The following is a 20,595-nucleotide window of genomic DNA, read 5'->3' as shown; positions in this document are numbered from 1 at the left end:
TTTGAGGGTGTTTTTTAATAGTGAAATTTAATTTCATGAATGATTAATTAAAGGAGGAGACATTCAGGAAGTACCTTGAAATCAAAAGTGTGTCTCTGAAAAGCTGAAAAGTTTTTGTTAATAAGTAGAAACTCAGTCAATAGAACAGTAAAATAATCTGATTTTGGCTACATCATGCACCACTAAAATAAGCAGTCTGTGCGGAAAATAATCAATGTTTTCAATTAAACTGGAGAGTCCAAAATTAAAGCATAGAATCACTGGATGATTTGGGTTGCGGGGAGACCTTTGAAGCTCATCCAGTCCCACATCTGCCATGGACAGGGACGCCATCCCAGGGTGCTCCAAGCCCCATCCAACCTGGCCTTGGGCACTTCCAGGGATCCAGGGGCAGCCACAGCTTCTCCAGTAAATCCATTCCAGAGCCCCATCACCTTCTCAGCAAACCTTTCTCCCTCACAATGACTCTGAATCGACCCTCTTTTAGTCTAAAACCATTGGCCCTTGTCCCCCCCACTAAAAAATCTGTCTCCATCTTCCTCACAAGCTCCCTTTAAGTATTGAAAGGTCCCAGCAGGGTCTCCCTGGAGCTGTCTCCTCTTCAGGCTGAACAACCCCAGCTCCCTCCAAGCCTGTCACTCCAGGGACACCCATCCATTTGGGGACAGCTTGATTCCCAGTGCCAGCGTGGGGCTGGAGAGGGAGGAGGGGAAGGGAAGGAGTGGACCACAGAGCTCCAGACTGGCAGCATGCTTTCCATCTCATTTGGGTTTCCTCTCTGCTCCCTGCAGTGCCAGCCCTGGAAGGGCCTCTAAAGCTCTCCTGATCCCTCACAACAAGCTTGGGGCACCCCAGGCACCTGAGAAGCTAGCAGCTTTCACTCTCCTGCTTCTACCCAGAGCTAGAGAGAATGAACTGCCTCATTTCCCTCAGCACACAGAAAATATTCCAGAGGAAGAAAAGGAGGAACCCAGCAGCTTCATCTGTATTCACAGAAAGAGAAAATATATATATATATCATATTTTCAGAATGGAGCTCTAATCGTGGAATGGGTGGGATGCAGTTCAAATCTCTTTGTCAAGCAGTAAGTTTTTGTTGGTTTATATATATATATATATATATATATTCATAGAATTATAGAACCATTCAGGTTGGAAAAAGATCGCCATTGGACCAAAAGTCCAACGATTCCCCAGCAGTGCAAGGCCACCACTAACCCGTGGCCCCAGGTGTCACATCCACATGGCTTTTAAATCCCTCCAGGCATGGGGCCTCCAGCACTGCCCTGGGCAGCCTGGACCAGGGCTGGACCATCCTTTTAGTGATGAAAATTCTCCTGATATCCAACCTAAATTTCTCCTGGAATAAGTCGAGGCAGTTTCCTCTCCAATGCGATGGGACCATCTTGAAAACATGGATAGTTCCAATGTGCTGGGTGTGCACCAAATGCTGACTGTGTGCCATTTATGTTACAAGAAAAAAATTAACATAATGAACATAATAATAATAATAATACATTTGTACTGAATCATAGTATTAATTATGGTATGAAAGAGGCTAATCACAGGAGCTAGTACTCACGAAGGCCTGTCAGCACATTGATGTTTCCGCAGCATGATCTGCCACGTTCTCCTACCCAGAAGCTTTTACTTCCTTTTAAAGAATTCTAGCTGGAGAAGGCAAAATCTGTGATATAAGCATGTTTCAGCGAGTTTGTTGGGTTGAGTTATTCAGATCACTAAAGCAATACCTCTGGTTTGAATAGCACTGATGAGTGACAGAAAATGTCTAAAATGGGAGTGGAGTCATCTGCTATTAATGTGTGGTCACTAACAGACCTCATTCACTGTAGACTTTAGGAAGAATTTAGGAAGAGGAAAAATGGGAATAAATGAGGAAAAGCAAGGCAAACCTTACAGTACATGTCCCAGCATCATCCACAAGCCTGAGAGTTTAGGCCTGGGGAAAATAAACAATTGTGAACTAACAACCAAAAAGCAAGCTCATGTTTGTTCCTTTCCTTTCCTTTCCTTTCCTTTCCTTTCCTTTCCTTTCCTTTCCTTTCCTTTCCTTTCCTTTCCTTTCCTTTCCTTTCCTTTCCTTTCCTTTCCTTTCCCTTCCTTTCCTTTCCCCTCTTTTTAGCTCTTCATTCCCCATATGAAAAGGCTCAAGCTTTTAATCTCAGAACAATTCTTCAAAATTATAATACCCCAAATCAACAGTCACACGAATGATTACACAAATTATACCATAAAAAGAAAAAAATCCTCTTTTGTTACTAGGTTCTGTAGCAAGCATTTCGTAGAATACAATTCCCTTCCACAAAGGGTTCCAAATATTCTGCTGGAATTAAACTGGGGGAAGTGGATTGCTACATTCCTGCAGCTTTTAAATAGTTGGAATGGGTCCTAAATGAAACATAATACAGCAAATAACAAAATGATGAGCTTTCTCAGAAGGACAAGGACTGCAAATGTACATTATTACCTTTTAAAAGAAGACGTTTCCTACATATATTGCCAGTTTTGCAATTTGATAAAGCAGCTGGGGAGAAATGATATTAAACATATAAATTTTCTTTCTTTGTTGTATATTGATTGCAGTGAATTAGATTAAATCTACAGCAATTTTGTTTCGGTTTTGAGAGCTTGCTTGGAGTCAGTTGGCTGCGAAAATACCATTTTGCCAAGCCCCACTGGCACAGACAAGGGAGCTGAATCGATTAATACGTGAAGAGTTATTTTGGCAAAATGACCAAGGTGGGAAGCTGCCGGCCCAATCCCATCTCCCACCCACAGGCTGCTTCCTGGGCAAGGGCCACCTCCCAGGCAGTTGGAGCCTTTTCCAGTGGGAGGCAGGAGCCGAGGCTGGGTGGGAAGGAGTGCAGGGCTGCCTGACCATCCCTGTCCCTGCCGGGTTCCGTATCCCGGTTGTACATCCCGGTATTTCTCACAGTTGCTTGGAGACAGTTGCTGTGTTACAAGTCAACTGGAGCTGTGAAATAGCACCACGGGCACAGATTGGTGATACTCTGTCAAGGGGGATCTTGTACTTGCTGACTGCTCAGGGCTCTCTCCTTGCTCGTGAAGATGCAGAGATTTAGGTATTTAGGAGGGAATGACTTAGGAAGGTTTCCGTCCTCACTGATACATTTGTGATCCGTGTTTAATACCGAATTAAACCTTCTGAAACTGCACTGATCATTTCCTGGTGTTGAATTTTGCTCCCAGTACTGTTCTAGTTGCAGGAAAAAATGTGGAGATTGTCATTATACAGGACGAGGGAAATATTTCACACGCTTGCTGAATAAATAAAAGAGATATTTTACAAATTAGTGGCTGAATTTTGCTCTTGCTCAGTATTGGGATATATGAAATACATTTCCCCCTTATGCATGTGAATCTATACCATGTGTCAGAGCCACCTGACACGAAACACAAAGAATTTAATTTACTGCCACTCTTTCTGTCCCTTAGCAGCTTATCCTTGCTCATATTTCTGACATCTTCTGCACTTTGCATGCATGCATTTTAAGCCAACCATGAAACAGAGGCACAAATACATTTAATGAACAGAAAGAAGAAATTCCAGGATCCCTGAGTCCTCTGCAAAGCTGATTTCCAGCTGGTCAGCCCCAGCAGGTCCTGGTGCCCGGGGGGATCCCTCCCCAGGTACACTTCCTTTGACTTACTCAACATTGGCATCTATGCTCGTGCTCATCTATGCTATTGGCATCAGCTGCTCTTTTAGTTAAGCTCCAAATGCTTTACTGGTTTTGAATTATGCCTAAGATCCTATACCCAGTCATTGTTGTACAAATTTAACAGGACAGCTCACAGAGCACAGCACACTCAAAAGTTGTGCTCCTTTTCCCTGTATTCTGAAATCAGTCTGTTTATCTCTACCCTTTATTTCTCACCCTGGGAGGTCATTTTCTCTTACTCCACAATAAGCTGGTTTTCAAACACATCTTTCCCAATGTCCAGATGAAAGCTGAGTCCGCCAAGGCAGTTATTCATACAACCACCAATTTCTTCTAAAAACATGACTTCCCATTTTGGAATCACTAAAGCTGAAAAAGACCGCCAAGGTCATCAAGTCCAGCCTTTGACTGAACACCGCCATGCCCCTGAACCATGTAATGAAATGCTAAATTTTGGTTCCTGAAGGCAGGTGGGTTTTTTAATCCCTTTTCTAGCAATTCTTATCTTTCTGACACTAGCACCAGCCCTCCAGCTGTGGGAACATTCCTAACTTAGTTCTCAGGTTGTTACTAAGCATCCTGAGGAAGCAGCTATATCCCAAACTCTTCCATAGTTGGACAATGACTAAGAACTCTCTGAGGTTTCCATCAATAACATTCTCTTTCAACAGCACTGCCTTTTAAAGGTCCATCATCCTCCAGGTCTGCTGACCTCTGGCAGACCTCCCTGTTTCTGGCATATTTGAAAGAAAAAACATCTATCATCAGATTTTTTATGCCTTTGGCTACCTCTTCCTCGAAATCTATTTTGGTGAGGCATACGACAGAGTTTTAACTCTGCAGGGTTTCAAGTCTTTTCTCCCTTGTTCATATTTCCAGTTTTAAATGGAGGTTTCCTAATTCTTAGTGACAGCATTTAGAAGCCATTTAACAACACTGTCTTTTTTGGTGGCTGCACACCTAATCGACAAAAAAAAAAAAAAAAAAAAAAAAAAAAAAAAAAAAAAAAAAGAGGAAGGAAAGGGAAAAAAAAAAAACATTCAGATATCTTTTGTTTTAAAAAGTGTCTAAGGTGGGCCAATCCGTGTAGAAGGATGCTAAATTTCCAGTCTCGGAGCAAATAAAAACACTTGGAGAGTCAAAGAGAAATCCTGTTTAGCTTAATTCAGAAGAATGTTTTAATTTTGCAAACCAGGTATTGCTCTGGAATTGTTTAATTTTTCACCCTTGAGCTTGTTGTAGCAAGGGTTATCCTGCCACATGCTGGGTCAGGCTTTCTGCAGGGCCATCAATCCACATAAAGCGTATCCAGACAGCTCCTTGGACACCAACCCAGGAAAATTTTGAGAGCTCTCAGGAGCTGACCTGTGTCTCTCACTAAAGTGATGAGGCAGCACTTCTCTGTAAAGCCAATTCTTTGCAGAAATATTCATTATTTTCTTTTTCTTTTGCTACTTTTCTGCATCTGAGGGACTACCAGCTCAGTCCTCTAGATTGGATGGCTTGGAGCAGCCAAATTTCTTTTCAGACTAAGCAAACTCAGTGAAATTTATCCAAAAGACCATTGATGGAATTAGGATATTTTAGTGACAAACTGAGTCACAAACGCACCATTCCTAACCCTTAATTTATTAGGTCATATAACAGAGAAAGAACTTGATCCTAACATTATAACACAGCTGTTTTATTTCAGACGTGGAACAAGGCCAAGGATTTGATAATTGTGCTGCTTCAATTAGTGGTGGCTCGAGAGCTGGTGAAGTGGCATTGTTTGCTGCCAGGCAGGAAGCCCAGGGAAGCTCATTAACTAGCCCAAGGACGTGAAGGGCTTGGGGGGGTTGATCCTCACCGGGCCATGGCAGGTGGCAGCCAAAGGATATCAGGCAAAATTGTCTGGGCCTACGTAGACATCTCAATGGAAACAATTCTATGATTCCATCCAATCATAGAATCACAGAATGGTTTGGGATGGAAGGGATCTTAAAGGCCATTTAGCTCCTACTCCCCTGCCATGAGGAAAACGCTTCCACCAGACCAGGGACACCTTCCACCACACCAGGAATGTGATGAAGATTCTCATGATGCCATAGAGTTGATTTGCATATCAGCAGTGTCAGCAAAATCGGTGTCTGTGGTCTTCTGTTCATTTCCCTGGAAGTTCAATCCCACGTGCTTCTCCTTTCGTGTTCATTTCCCCGCGTTGGAACAGTTTATTCATCCTTCCTCTGCCCTGCCTTTACCAAAATACAGTCGTCCCATCCCGACAACAGGGATGTGCTGCCAATATTTTTAATAATGTTACCATAACACAGCTGTCCCCAGCCCCCAGCTCTCAGTGCAGGATTAGTGTCCTCTGGAAATCACTCCATGCAGAACTTGGGAAGCTTTTGCCTCAGCCAAGGAAAAAAGCTCTCAGTGCTGCATTATATTGCCACTGCAAATCTCCCCCTCGTAGAAGGCAGACAAGGATGGAGAAAGGTTGTCAGCATTAACCACCATGGCTGCTATTCTTATCTGACCTTGGGAGTGAAGGAGAACAGGCGAAAACAGCGAATCACTCCTCATATTTTTCAAACTGCTGGAAAAAATTGTCAGAGGGAGAATCATATCATCTTCCTTTTTTATACTCTCACCTCCTTAGAAAGCTTATTCATATCCCCGTCTCTATTTGGGCTTCCTAACACACACTCTCTGGTGCATTTTTGGAGGAGCACAGGGAAAGGGGGGGCAGGGGAGGCTGTGCTCCCCCGACCCCCTCCTCCTGGTTGGCTGAGAGACCAAAGGGTTAACAGAATTATTATTATCACTCCCCACCACTTGCATTAGTCAGAAAAATCCCGGCAGGCTGCCAAAGCTGCCACAAAACATGAACAGCCTGAAGAGATGGATACATATGGTGGCTGAGGCAGATCCATCCAGCTCGGGCTACCACTGCCATGAGGAATGCTCGGGGAAAAGGGATCTCTCCAGCCCCAGGAATGCCTGGAAAATGTGACAGCACTTCAGGGAGCTGGACTGGCACTGTTCCATTCCAGCTCTCTCAGTGTTACTGGGTTCTGAAGTTTATTTTGGGATTGAAATGAGGTGCACGATTTGGACATCTCTGCTTGAAGCACAGGGTTATCTCCAGTCCCTGACAGAGGAATCAGAGGGAACGTCTGGCACTAACATCTGCACGACAAGACACGGAGCAGTGCGAGTGCTACAAATACAATCAATGGTTTCACCTTTTTTAAGAATTCCTCCAAAAGTGAGGAATTTAGGTAACAAAAATAGTTTTTTAAAGATTGTCCAGGCTTTCCAGATGTTAGAAAGAGCTGGATTTATGCTTTTTCCCACATATAAACAATATGCCACCAGCCCAACTCCCATAATTTACTGTTGATAATCATTGAGTGATTCAGTGCCTTGATACAAAGCCATAAATCTGACAATTTTCAAAGGTTTAATTTTTTCAAAACATGTACTGCCATTGCCTTCCTACTGTTATTTATGTGGAAACACATGGACTGGATTTATCCAGCTCAACTTACATTTCTGCCTTCTAAACATTTGTGTCCCTAACCTGGGACAACCAGGCCCTTGTTTAGTGCCCAGCTGTGGTCTGGAGTCCCCAAGAAAAGAAATAATTTCTACAAAATTTTTGAAGAAAAAGAATTACTATTTTGTTTTGATTTGCATAGCTCTTAGTCTTTCTTCCTTCTAGAAATAAAGTCGCTGTGCATTTTCTACCTTGCACAGTAAGTTTAGTAAACATTACATTTTAAATGAGGCTCTATAATTCCAAGTCTAAGCATAACCTTCTTCCTTCAACCACTCCGAATATATCCTAAAATCCCAACGGAGCCATTCAGCAAAGGTGTTAACTTGCAAATACAAAGTTGATGCTCAGGTTGATATCTTAAAGCTTTATTCTGCATCACAAAACACCTCACAGCCTGTTAAACCGTTGCATCAAAATGTCTCAGTAGGCTCATAGAAAACAATTTGTAATCGCTTTTTTTCCCATTTTCTTGTTTTCTCCCCATCTCTCTCAACTTTTGGGATAGCATTTGTAAGAGTTTTCCTTCCTGACTTATTTTTCCTCGTTAGCAAGAAGATTGACAAATGAAGAGAAGTGTGCTGGGATTACATTTTATCTATTTTTGGTCTCTCTTGCCTGTCTCATCCACTGCTTGGAGGATCTTATTCCAAATCAGAGTGAAACACTCACAGTGTAACTTATCAAAATGAGCAGAGGGCAGCAGGACTGGGTCTTACAAAACCTTGTAAATACAGGTTATCTATACTGAAAGCATAAAAATAATAAATAAAATCAACCTCTTCTTGTGCTAGAAGCAGGCTGGGCTTGCAGAGAGCAGGAACATCCTTTGGGAATGGGTTAAGCTTGCACATATCACTCCAAACTCCACACTAAGCAAGTTCTCGAGTCTTCAGACTAAAGATCTCATTTTATATTTAGTATATGAAGGACCAGATGGGCGGGAACCTTCCAACAGCTACAGGCCAGGTGATTTTTTAATGCCTGGCATTGGAACAGGGCAGTTTTCAGAGTAAACTTTGTGGTGAGAGAGTTCTCAGTGTGCACAGGAGAGAGCAGGAACTAACGTGAATCAACACTAATTAAAATAATAATTCAAAGGAGACACTTCTCCCAAAGACATTACTGCAGAACAATAAAGAAATTGCTGTGCAAACATGGCATATTTCATTGAAGGCAGCATTTCTTTATTCGGATCCCTATGGACTGGAAACCAAAATCCAAAGCGGGGAAAAAAAATGTTCCTTGTCTATAGAATATGATAAAATTGAGATACTGGGGGGGGGGGGGGGGGGGGGGGGGGGGGGGGCGTGTGTGGAACAAAAATCAAAACAATAAAACTGAGACCAAAAGAAAAGAAAAGAAAAAAAAAAAAACCCTACAAAAAAAACCTGAATCAGAGTTTTCTAAAATGTGGATTTGCACATTCATGCCAATCTGAAATTTAATGCTTAGAACGGGTCATATATCTCCCAAAAACTGTTGTCATGTCACTGATCTGTGCTGATTGTGAGTAACTGTGTTAAAACTGTCAGGGTGGATAATTGCCTGGCAGCAGAATTTTTGCATATAAGATTGGCACCAAAAAAAAAATTAAAAATAAACAACTTTTACATCTTACTACATCAAAAGGCCTTTAGAAATATGTTAATTGGATTAATGACATTCATTTGTACATTAAAAGCAGCAAAACAGAAAATATAAAACTACTTAAAATATCAAATGTTTTTTAATATTCAGAGAGTCAAGTTGAAGCTTCAATAGTAATCCAGCAATTAGAAAAGGGTTAGTATGCAAATGAAGGAGGAATTTCACTCATTAAATATTCCTCTGTAATGTCAGGAAGGTGGCAATATTCCTGTGTGGAAAACGTATTTTTGTTGACTTTTATAACAGTGTCAAATATTGTAGCAGCTCCATTTTTATGTGCCAAACCCTTCCCTGTTTTCTAGGGTTAATGCTAAGAATTTACCCCTACATAATTCCTTCAGAGATGGAAAAACCTCCCCATACAATCTTTCTATTCCAGTGAAGGTTAATATCAACATTAACAGATCCTAATCTGCCCAAAATGAATCTAATCTTCATTTCAATCTGCCTTGAAAAGGGACAAGAAAAAAGTCAGTGCCTGAATTATAAGATTTAATGCAGCTGCTTTAGGAGCATTTGAATAGTTCAGAGAGGATCTGGCCACCACACGCAGCCATTGAAGGATTCATCCACCGTGGGAAAGTTCTGGATCCTGTGTTTCCAGTTCCAGTGAAGCACCTGAAACGCGAGTACTTGGATAAGGCAGCTGCAGAAAGCTGGAACTGCCTCACAGAATCCTAAAACTCTGCAAGTTATCCCAACTTCTTTGCAAGGATTGAACCAGAGAATGGTTTGGTCGGAAAAGGCCTCAAAGATCACTGCGTCCAGCCACTAACACAGCACTGCCAAGGCCACCACTGACCCACGTCCCCAAGTGTCACCTCCACACGGCTTTTAAATCCCTCCAGCAATGGTGGCTCCATCCCTTCCCTGAGCAATCTGTTCCAGGCCTTTCTTTCTGGGAAGATATTTTGCCTAATATCCAATCTAAACTTCCCCTGTTCCAACTTGAGGCTATCTGCTCTTGTCCTGTTCCTTGGGAGAAGAGGCAGAGGCCATCATGGCCTTAAAATGGCAGCAGCTGCCCAGTTTTGCGTTATTTGCCACCATTCAAGGCATGGGCAAGTTTCTTTACCTTCAGAGGTACCAAAGAGAAACACCAGGTCTCAGGCCTGAGGTTTTCACACCTTTACATGTGGAATGAGTCTTGTCCAGAGAAAACCATCTCCATCAGTCCCTTGGGGAGACCAAATAGGAACGAGTTCAAGCATCCAGGTTTGGGCCCATACCACGAGAAAGGTGCAAAAGAACCAAAGTTCTGAACAGCACTTCTGCAGAGGCTTATTTGGGATACAGAAAAGAAACAGGAAAAAAAATTGCAGGAAAAGGAGAGTTGGAGATGAATATTCCCAGTCTTTGAGTCTTGGATAACAGCTGCCTACGTAATTTCCAGCTCTGAAGAACCACCACTTTTTTAGGTATGCACATGATTTCTATTAAATATCTCCAAACTATTCTAAAAATGCACAGGAATTATGGGCACCAAGGAACTACTCCCAGACAAAACCCATCTTCCATTCCCAATCTATCTGTTTTCATACAAGCCAGCTCCAAAAGAGGCACAGTCAATAAGGCGTATTTAGATTAAAAAAAAAAAAAACAAACCAAGAAACATGCACAAAATTATTACAATGGATGTTTTGTTGGTCATTTAAAAACAATTTCCTCTTTAATTTAGGCGTTAAAGTGAGCCATAATCATCCCCAGTGTAAATAAATACACCAGATGCAGTTAACAACTCACAAGCCTGTCAGCAATGACCACGGCTTCTCACAAATCTATCTGGCGCTGAAAAGTCACAGGTTGAGTCCATTAAAAATAGTAGCAGTTGTTTGGAGAACAGCTCTGGAAGAAGGAATTGCAATAAAAAATACTGGGGAGATTGATTTGGTGAAATAAAAAAAGGATTCTGCAATTTTGCTGCTTGTATTTTTTCAAATAAAAAACATCATCAACACAAGACTTTGGTATCCTGCTCTCTAGAATTTTGTATATTTGTCCAGAACTAATCCTTTTTGTAACAGCCTGTAAATAAATTCTTCCATGCTTTCAAATTTTCTCTTCATCAGCAAATAAAGGAACACTTGGCTACCTACTCTTACCCTGTCATGCTATACACCCATTCTTGAGAAATTTCCATGTATTTGCTAGGACAATTTCCAGTGCTCTGACCAGCAAAGCCCCCAGAGACCCTCAAGTCCATCCACATCCAGGACCCAAAACAGGAGTCACCACTTGGCCATGAAGACAACACAGGAGATCCTACTTTGACCACGGAGGAATGATGTTTTTCTAACAAGTGAAAACTTTGTACCACAAGATGAGGAGGACAAGAAATCCAGCTCCCCAAACAGCTGCCAGAATATATGAGGAAAAATGAGGTAGTAACGAAGGATTGTTATCCTTCATTGTTGTATGCAAGAGTCTCTGAAGACTTCTATCAGCGGCACAACAGGATGTAAAATGTTATTTCTAATCTGATTGATTTAAAGTACATTTCAATTTGCTTATAAGGTGAGTTTGCTGATCACCACAGTCACAAGCCATGGGAAATGCTTTGAAGGAAGAGAAAAAACCTAGGCAGGGACTCCTTGGAAAGCCACCTTCTCCCTCACTGGGGTCCTGCAGAGTTGCACAAGAATTTCAGTGTGGGATGGCCACCATTTAGTAGGATAACTCCAACACTGAATATTCCCATGTATTTACCATCAGCCAGCTTAGCAGGAGAATAGCAATGGGGAAGGAAGCCTTCTCTTGCTTTTTTTGAGCAATTAACGGATTAAATACAAACCCACTCCTCTGTAGAGGACACATGCTAGAGATTGGATATAAAAGGAATATTAATCGAAGGAACGCAGAGCTTCTGCTAGATCAGACCCAAAAGTTCAGCATATCTCCAAATCAAGTGTTTCTGCAGTTCTTAGCACCCACACAGAATCAGTGGGGAGCCTGCTGTGTGTACCAACGTGGAGGGATTTACTTAACCCATCTGAAACCTCGAGAACCGTTTAGGAACCTCATTCCACAGTAAAGGTTAAAAGGGGATGACACTGAGGAAATCCTACCAAAAACCCCTAAATGGATACAGTACATGTTCACCTACAGAGCTCTCATTTGCTTTTTCAGATTTGGAGATAATAGCAAAGATATATTTGCCTAGTAGGGGTCCCCGAGTGAAGAAATTTTTTTCAGAAAACTTGAATTTTGGGGATAGGGAGAGAGGGGCAGGATAGAGCTCATTAAGCATATGATGATGGGATGTTCCTAATCTTCCTTTTAACCTCTGCACAGACTAGTGGCTCATGAAACAAAACCAGCAGGTGAACAGAGCATTTCAGTGTCACACAAATTGATTGGCAGTCTCAGAACAGGAAAAAAGAAAACTGTTCACAAATAAATTAAGAAACCATGACACACACATGTAACTCCCCATGGTAGCATCTCTCTTGCTTGTAAGGCGCTTGCACCTCCCCCCCCCAAAAAAAAAAAGGAAAAAGGAAGAAAATAAAGAAGGAAACATTCCAGATTTTTAAATTAGCTCTGTCCTCAGCAACAGGAGTTTGCCAGTTCATTCTCCACCATTTGAAACAACTCATCTGCTTTCCCTCACCTGCAGTTTTGTAGCAACATCCTGCAATTAAAAGAAATGGTATTTTCTCCCTTTAAATACCAGGCACAAGTAGTGTTTTTCATATAGCTCCAATCCAGCAACCAGGTTTCCATAGTATCCAGAGACTAAAAAAAGCCAACGGATTTCAGGGAAATTAATTTTAATAGAATGTCTTGTGGTAATTGCCCAACCACACCACAAAAATGGCATTTATTTATTTTGTGTTAGTTTCAATGCTTAACCCCAACACCTGAGAGCTGGAAATGGAAGAGATGCATTATTCCTGTGTTATTTGAAGGGAGGCTGGGAAGATTCCTGCATGAGTGAAGACCTTCCAGAGCTGGGCTTTATGTGAATCACAGGATGGCCAAGGTGGCTGGATGCCATTCTAGTTGGCTAAGAACTGGCTATTTATACTAAGCTGCTTAACTTTACACAAATTTGCTATTTTTAGAGGATTTTGGGGTAGGAATTCGGGGAAACAGTGGTTTTCGTGCTCGCTAGGAGTCTAAAAGCACCCCGTGGATATCTCCACACTCCACGCGCAGTCCCACGAGCTTTGGCAGAATCTCTCTAGGGATAGGATAGGAATGTCAGGAAATTCTCCTGAAATACTGTGGCACCCAAGCCAAAAAGCCTTAAAACTGAAAATGGAGAACTGAATGGACACAGAGTTAATTCTGGCTGTTGCTGGCATTATCATCACAATTCCTTGCGAAACCTCCTCTCAGAGAAGCACAAAAATCATCTTTGAGTTTCAAAGAGCCACTTGTTAAATTTTGGGGAACCAGAAGCCCAATATGTACCGCATGGAGAGTCAAGGCTAAAGGAAAATGCTTCCCAGCACTGCTCACAGCCTGGAAAGAAAAGGGCTTTCATTCTCGTCTGCTCTTCATTCTTATTTTAAAGCATATTACTTGCTTATCTGTGAGTAACTGAGCTCCTCTAAGAACCAAATTATTTTTTGCCTTCCCATTTCCATGGGCAAACATGGATGCCAAAAAGGAAACAGTCTTAATAACATATTTTAAAAATTAACCAAGATTTGTTCCTCCTTTTTATGATCACACTGTCACATTTGGAACACCATCACTTCCTACGGGTTAGAGGATACATGTGAAAAACAGATTAAAAGAACCATCAGAGACAGCTATGTACAGAGGGTTTGTGCACATCCAAAGCACTCTGAGGGCACAATAATTTCACTCAGCTGCCACCATCCACTAAAAACACAAACTTAGAAAAAAAACCTAAACAAACCCAAACCCTCAGTCACCGAGTTTAAGTGGACAGAAAGTAAAAACACTTCTCCATCAAGTGAAAAATTAATTCCCTCGGTCAGACGCTGCACAGATACACCAGGCTGTTCCACTCTTGTAGCACAGCTGCTCTTTTTCCAAGCGCCCATTGTCCCAACCCTCCAGGACATCTGTAGCTACACTTCAGCAGGAGAATTCCAAAAGCAAAACAGGCAGAAAGTTTTCTTTGGACTCTGAGAGCTTGCATTTCAAGCAGTCAGGGGCTTGCTGGTGCTTAACAGACACAATTTACAGATGTCACTGAGAGGATGACGAGTAACTGGTTAATGGAAATAAGCTTTTTCCTCTAATGGTTGATTAAATCAAGCTGTGTGCCAATTAAATATAAAGGTTTAAAAATAGTGGTGCTCAGACTGGTGCTGTGTACGTATATAAAAAACCCAGAATTGTTTTTGTGGGAAGGAACCAAAGACCATCCTGTTCCAAGCCCCTGCTCTGGCCAGGAACCCCCTCTCCAGAAGCTCTAACACTGCAGTGCTGCTGCAGCTTTGGCAAACCCCTCATCATTAAAAAGATGCTTGTAGAGTTGATCCAAACCCAGAGTAGGTGCTGTCTAGGAACAGAGCAGCTCCCAGCCTGGCTGTTCTCCTGCCAAACAGGAGGCTCCCTGGCTGGGCAGGAGCAGCAGCCAAGCTGGCAACAAAAAAAACCTCCTGCAAGACGCTGAACTAATGTGGACCTAACTCTGCTGGTCCTCCAGGAAAGTCTAAGTGTGAGAGCTAAATCCAGCCCTCAGAAACGTACTGAGAATGCTGGGTTTGCTTTCCCCCTGCACACAGCACTCTTACTAAGCACTGCATGGAGCTGGCGTCCACACTGCTGGGAGAAGCAAACTTTCAGCTGCAAAGTGAGAACCCCTGTTCATGCAATGCCATTAACAAAGCCTCCACTTATTCCCAAGAGAGAAAAGAGCATCATGGTTCTCATGAGCCTGCCCGAGAAAAAAAAAAAATTTAGATTCCTCTCTGGTGGTAAAAGTGAGCCGAGTTCACATTGGAAATAAGAGAAAATGCAGCCACAGGGTAACTAATTAAAGATTAACAAAGGATGGGAAGGTTTCTTTATTGCTAAAAGGACTGGAATCAGTAATGGCTGGCTATGTAAAACCACTAATTCACCCAGACATTGAACACCAATGTAAGGCATAACATTGCTGAAAATATTCATAATAACTAGTGTCTAAGCTACAACAATAAAGTTCAGAGTTTGCTTCCCACAGCAGTTTTCAAGTTTGTATAAAGTGCTTACTGGAATAAATCCAGTGGCTTATTGCTAAATATGAACCTTCATTTGTGTAGGAAGGTGAGGGGTTTTTTTGGATTTTTTTTTTAAAAAATCAGATTTTTAAAATGTCTTCCTAAATGCTTTTTGCTACCTCTTATATGCAGAGGACAGATATCTTTATACAATGATAAAATAATGCTGTCTGTAATAAAATGTTTATTTTTCACCCAAAACCAGTTAAAAAAAAGTTTGCGCTAGTAAGTTGTATAAGCTTTTGAGGATGAAGAAATACAGGCAGTTATACTACAGATATTTTGCATGTTTTAGTACAAGCACCACCTGAAGAGTTCTGCAGCAAAATGATGACATTTCTTCTATTATCATCTCTGGTTTTGATCCTCAAATTAAACCTCGAATTTTGCCCTTTTGTTTTTATTTTTGAAATGAATAATTCACCAGGTTTATCTAGTTTACATATTAACTGGAATGTAAATAAGCAGCCATGCTATTCCGAAGACAATAACATTTCAATTTATCTGGAAAAATAAGAGATTTTATGGCACAATAATGCAAACTGCAAAGCCTCATTTAGAGAACAAATGCATTGTTCTGGTAAAATATTGCAGAATTAACTCTGCTTTCTGAGTATTGATATTGTAACATTATTGTTCGTGTGACAGGGAAAATCCCCATGAGCCACATCAGGCAACACCTGTAGAACAGCTGCACACTCATGGGAACAACAAGAAGAAATAGTTAATAATCCACTGGGGTTTAATTTTAAAAGACAATCTATATCCTACCACAGCAAAACCCTCAAAAACCCTCTATTCTGAGTTACAATAGGCCTTCCAGTTTAATGGATCTCTTTACTCAAAGATGGTTAGACTTGTGTATGTCATCAAAGAATATCTCCAACACAACCCCACCCTCAAGAACTCTTGAAGTCATGTCTCAAGGCAGAACTCTCTGAATTTTTCCAGACTTGAGCAGTTATAGCATACAAATCCAGTCACTGATAAGTTATTAATGATCTACAAAGGATTTAGAGATGGTCGTAATTTTTTAACCCCTTTCTAATGCAGACTGCAATATTTAGCACCTGGCCTAATACTTTGCATTACTTTTATCTATCTATCCTTTTAATCAGGCTGATGCCAAGATTCAAGAAAACATCCACTAAAATAGTGAAAAATAACGCACAGGGCAAGCTGCAAAATCTCAGTTATAACAACCAAATCATACCCATCCTTGTTTTCTGATTGTTCATCAAAGATTAGGGAAAAAAAAAAAATCACATTGAATCGGCATCTCTTGAATTGCTTATGAAAATCCCCATCTACTGACAGCTGCCTCTACCTCACTCCTTCAGCTCTAAAACTACTCCTGCACTTTTCCAGTACATTAGCCCTCTGCTCTATCCAGGAAAGCCACTACACACTTTACAATTTTTATCACAAAAACCACGGCTGGGTTTGAAGCAAGGAGGAGACAAACCACACACTGTCAGAAATTTCCATGGAGACTCTGTGAGCACTGTTTCCAAGGGCAAGTGTGATGTTCATCTCTGAAGTCTTCATGTTAAAATTAATTGTACGGGTTGGACAAATCAGGAACTGCACACTTAATAAAAACTCAGTCATATGATACAATGCCAGCTGTTCCAGGTAATCCATATTCCACTTATGTGCTGGAGCAAGACAGCACCTTTTCTTCCTTTATTGCACAGATCTTTTATTTGATCTGCTCCACATATATCATCTCCAAACATGAATTATTATAATGCCTTGTATTGATGTTTTCCCTCCTTCAGAAGATTCCAGACCATAACCGTACAGGAAGAAATGATGCCCTGTCTTCTCCCACCCTTGTGCTCTCCAAAGAAAGGACCAGTCTCCCTGTCAAACTGGCCTTTCCGGACTGAGGTTCCCCTCACCCCCACTACCCTGAGCCACCAAACCTCCTCAAGCGAGAGTGAAACCTCTGCTCTGCCTCTCATTTTGCTCCCTGCCAAACTGGACTCTCCCTTCCCTAATGCCCGGCGCCTGCCATGAGTGCTATAAATAGCCCTAATTAGGATCCTGGTTGCCCATTAACTCTTTTATTATTCATGTGACATTTATGAAAAATGCCTGGTATTACTTACAAACGGTTGAGGTGGCACTTACACACAGAGAGGCATAAACTTCAGAGCCATGGGAGAAATCATTTAGCAGCAAGGCAGGCTGACTACACCGGGGCTGACAACCACTTGCCGGCGTGGAAATTTAAATCTTCTCATTCAACACAAAAGATAAAGTAGCCTGGCATTCCTAGAATTGCCGGTGGACTTCTATTTCAACAGTCTTTAACATCACTGTAAGTGTCTCTAAAGATGGCTTTCTCCATCTAGCCAGGGCTGTGCACTGCATGTTGGCCATAAAACAGGAAAAAAAAATCCTGCCTTTCTCTAACAGAAAAGTCTCCTGCAACAGCCAAGTTGTCATTTCTCAGGATTATCATATCCTCTTAATTAAGCTGCAAAATTCAGAACGGAATAACCCCGATGAACATAAATTACACAGAAATGGATTTGATTTGCATGTAATAATGGCTCCTTTCAGAATTAATTACAAATATGCTGGAGTATGGATTAACGTCCTCCTGATTCAGCGCTGTATGTGCATGTTTAGCTGCTCTTCTAAGCTAGGGCTAGGAGTAAATTGTCTAGACAATTAATTCTAATTCTTCTCTCATTTGCCAAAAAAAACAGTAAAGCTTTGTGCAGAATCGGTCACCCAGCCTTCTTCCACCCCTTTAGAGATCTTAAAAAAATCCATGGGCATATTTGTCATTCCATAATGAATTAAACTGCACATTGTTCACCATCAATTCTGTCTGTGCAATCTGCCAGTGCAGACTCTTCATACTTCCCAGGGATTAAAAGTCTGACAAGAAACCAACCTCTAAAAATACAGCCTCATTTCAGAACCCCACCTAACAGGAACAGGGAGATCTTTGGAAGGATCCCTGCCCAGGGAACACAGCAGTTCCATTTGTAATCTGGCCTTTAATGCTAAACACTAAACGCTTCTCCTTAAGTAAACAAACAGCAAGGGAAATGTGCTTGAAGACAGAGATAAAAATGCACATCTATTTACTTTAGAAGCCTGCAAAGCCTGTTCTTTCACGGCTACAGTGTGAGGAAGTGGTGCAACTATTTAAATTCAATCACCATGGGAGTTCAAGGCACACTCCAAAAAAAGCTGTGTGTTGTACCCTCTCCCTCATGCAAAAGCCAGCTCTGCAGAAATTACCGTTGTAACACCAGGAAGCGTTTTACCAAACATGAGCCTGAAGAAGAACACGTCAAATAATGTAAAATCAATAGATCTTACAGACAAGGCTTGACCAATCCATCTCAAAAGCCCTGTTTTCAACACCCGGTTTCACAGAACCACAGCATCCCTTTGTCGGTTGTGAAAAGGTCGTGGGGGAAGAGGAAGACAAATCCCAAATCACGATTTTGCTGCCAACTGCCCAGCAACACTCGAAAGGAAAACCAACTATTTAAACAAAACCTAAAATGCCAACAAAAAAATCCTCCAAAATATCAAATATGAATGAACAGAGTATTTAAATATACACTTTTTATAAAGTAATTTATACTGCAATAACATCCGTTGCTTTTTTTTTTTTGTATTTACAGTGTAGTGTTGGAAAAATTCAATTTCAAGCCGAAATAAATTGCTTTATTCTCCATGGTTACTAAACACCACTACACCATGGATAATTCTGAGTGCAGAAATAGTTGCATAAAAACTCATTAATTTTGGTTACTCCCTGAACATATTTACAAGAAACCAGAACTGATAGCCCACAATAAATATTGACATTAATCTAAATTTCAATAACTGAAAGAAGACTACGACCTCCCAAACGTCTCTGAGAGTGTATTCCCAAAGGACAAAAAGAACAACCAGAAAATTCCCGGCCAGCCTGACCACTGTTCCCTGTCACTGCTCTCCTGAATGCTGCATGAAGTTTTCAGTTGATCAAGTGGAGCACATTGCTGGTGTGAACCCACAGAACTTGCTGCTCAGAGGCATCCCACACGTTTCTCCAGAGTCAACTCTCCAACAGGAACACCACTCTCTCCCCAACAGAGCACTGAGAATCAAATTTCAGGATCTCCTACCTCGATCAAAAAGTCTCCAGTTCTCAGGCCAGCTTGCCATGCTACTCCCCCTTCATCCACAGATTCCAAGTACTGCAAAGCAGGAAAGGCTGGAGTTGGGGTGAATTCTTCAATTGGTGTGTCAGCTTTAAAAATAAATACCACATTAAAAAAAGAAAGTTATGGAGTGCTTGCAAATACCACTTGACTACAGGCCTATCATTGGCCATCCCAATTTAGGGTTAAAAAATGGTGGGTGCTGGAAGTGAGAGGGATGTGCCTCAGGGGAGATCAGGGTGCTGGGGATAGAGTGCAACCCCTCTGCAACAGCAATCACACAGGTCTTCCTTCCAGAGGGGGAAATACCTGTTCCTTTTGTGACACAAACCAAATCAAGCTGCACCAGGTGAGAGCTGGGTTCTGATATTCCAGGATATTCAGTATTGGCTCAAGTAACCCTTTTTTTTGTGCCTGGCAGAACGCTGTAACTCTGGCAACATCGACCTAAAAATGAATTATGTGCTGGAGCCAGGAGAGAGCATCTGGCCAAACTATGGGGGGTGGGGTGGGTGGCGAAGAATGGAAAAGATCAACCAGAATTTTTCCCCCCCGCCTCCTAAATTTAGATGTGCATAACAAAGAAGAGGCCAGAAGAAATCACTTTTTAGGACAGGAGGCACAACTGGCCCTGTGACAGCCCTGCCTGCCCCCCTGTGTCACGTACACACACAGGCAGAAAAGTCCTTGGGTCTTTCACCTGAGGTGCCCCCGCTGCTACAGAGAAAATCTGGGGGAAACTGCTGGGCTCACCCAGAGGGAGTGAGCCCTGTTTAAAGCTCTGATAACGCACACCAATGCTCAGAGATAAGGCAGTGCCCTGGGCTTTCCTGCTTCAACTCCAAACATTTCATTTGGCTAAAACTGGCAAAGCTTTCCCAGCCCTGCAAATGCACAGTTTAGGTTTAGGGGTGGGGAACAGAGAGAGCAAAAGCCATGTCCCAAGAATGAAGACATGGAATGATTTTCATGCTCAAGCAAGGCAAGGGAGAACCCATGTGAAATGAGGGGGAGCAAGAGATGGGACATACCATCACACATATATATATATATATATATATATATTTTTTTTTTTTTTTAATATAAAGGGAGCAAACTGTACTGAAAGTTAAAAAGCAAAGTATTAAATAGAATGCCTTTTTTAACTCATAGGAATGCCACCGTGATAGATTTTAGCCTACAGGGAAGCACCGTGCAGCTTAACATATGAACAGCTTTAAAAATGTGCACACTACAGGCCATGCAACATATGTGCAGCTCCTCAAGATACAAAAAAAAATCGTATTTTCATACTAAAACTGCACCAATGTCACCTTGCAGAAGATCCACACCTA

The 20,595-nt window shown here is 41.7% G+C and overlaps 1 protein-coding gene across 2 annotated transcripts in view; it reads right to left on the bottom strand.

Annotated features, from left to right (window-relative positions):
• Positions 1–20,595, bottom strand: part of SHANK2 (SH3 and multiple ankyrin repeat domains 2) — a 274,396-nt gene that overhangs the window by 94,078 nt on the left and 159,723 nt on the right. For both annotated transcript variants that reach the window (XM_058420947.1, XM_040067120.1), the window contains one exon: positions 19,226–19,350. In XM_058420947.1, coding sequence (XP_058276930.1) covers positions 19,226–19,350 — 125 coding nt within the window. The remainder of the gene's footprint in view (positions 1–19,225; positions 19,351–20,595) is intronic.

The sequence above is a fragment of the Hirundo rustica genome, chromosome 6 (genome assembly GCF_015227805.2).
Source record: "Hirundo rustica isolate bHirRus1 chromosome 6, bHirRus1.pri.v3, whole genome shotgun sequence".
Lineage (NCBI taxonomy): Eukaryota > Metazoa > Chordata > Aves > Passeriformes > Hirundinidae > Hirundo > Hirundo rustica.
This window is presented reverse-complemented; position numbering and strand designations above follow the sequence as displayed.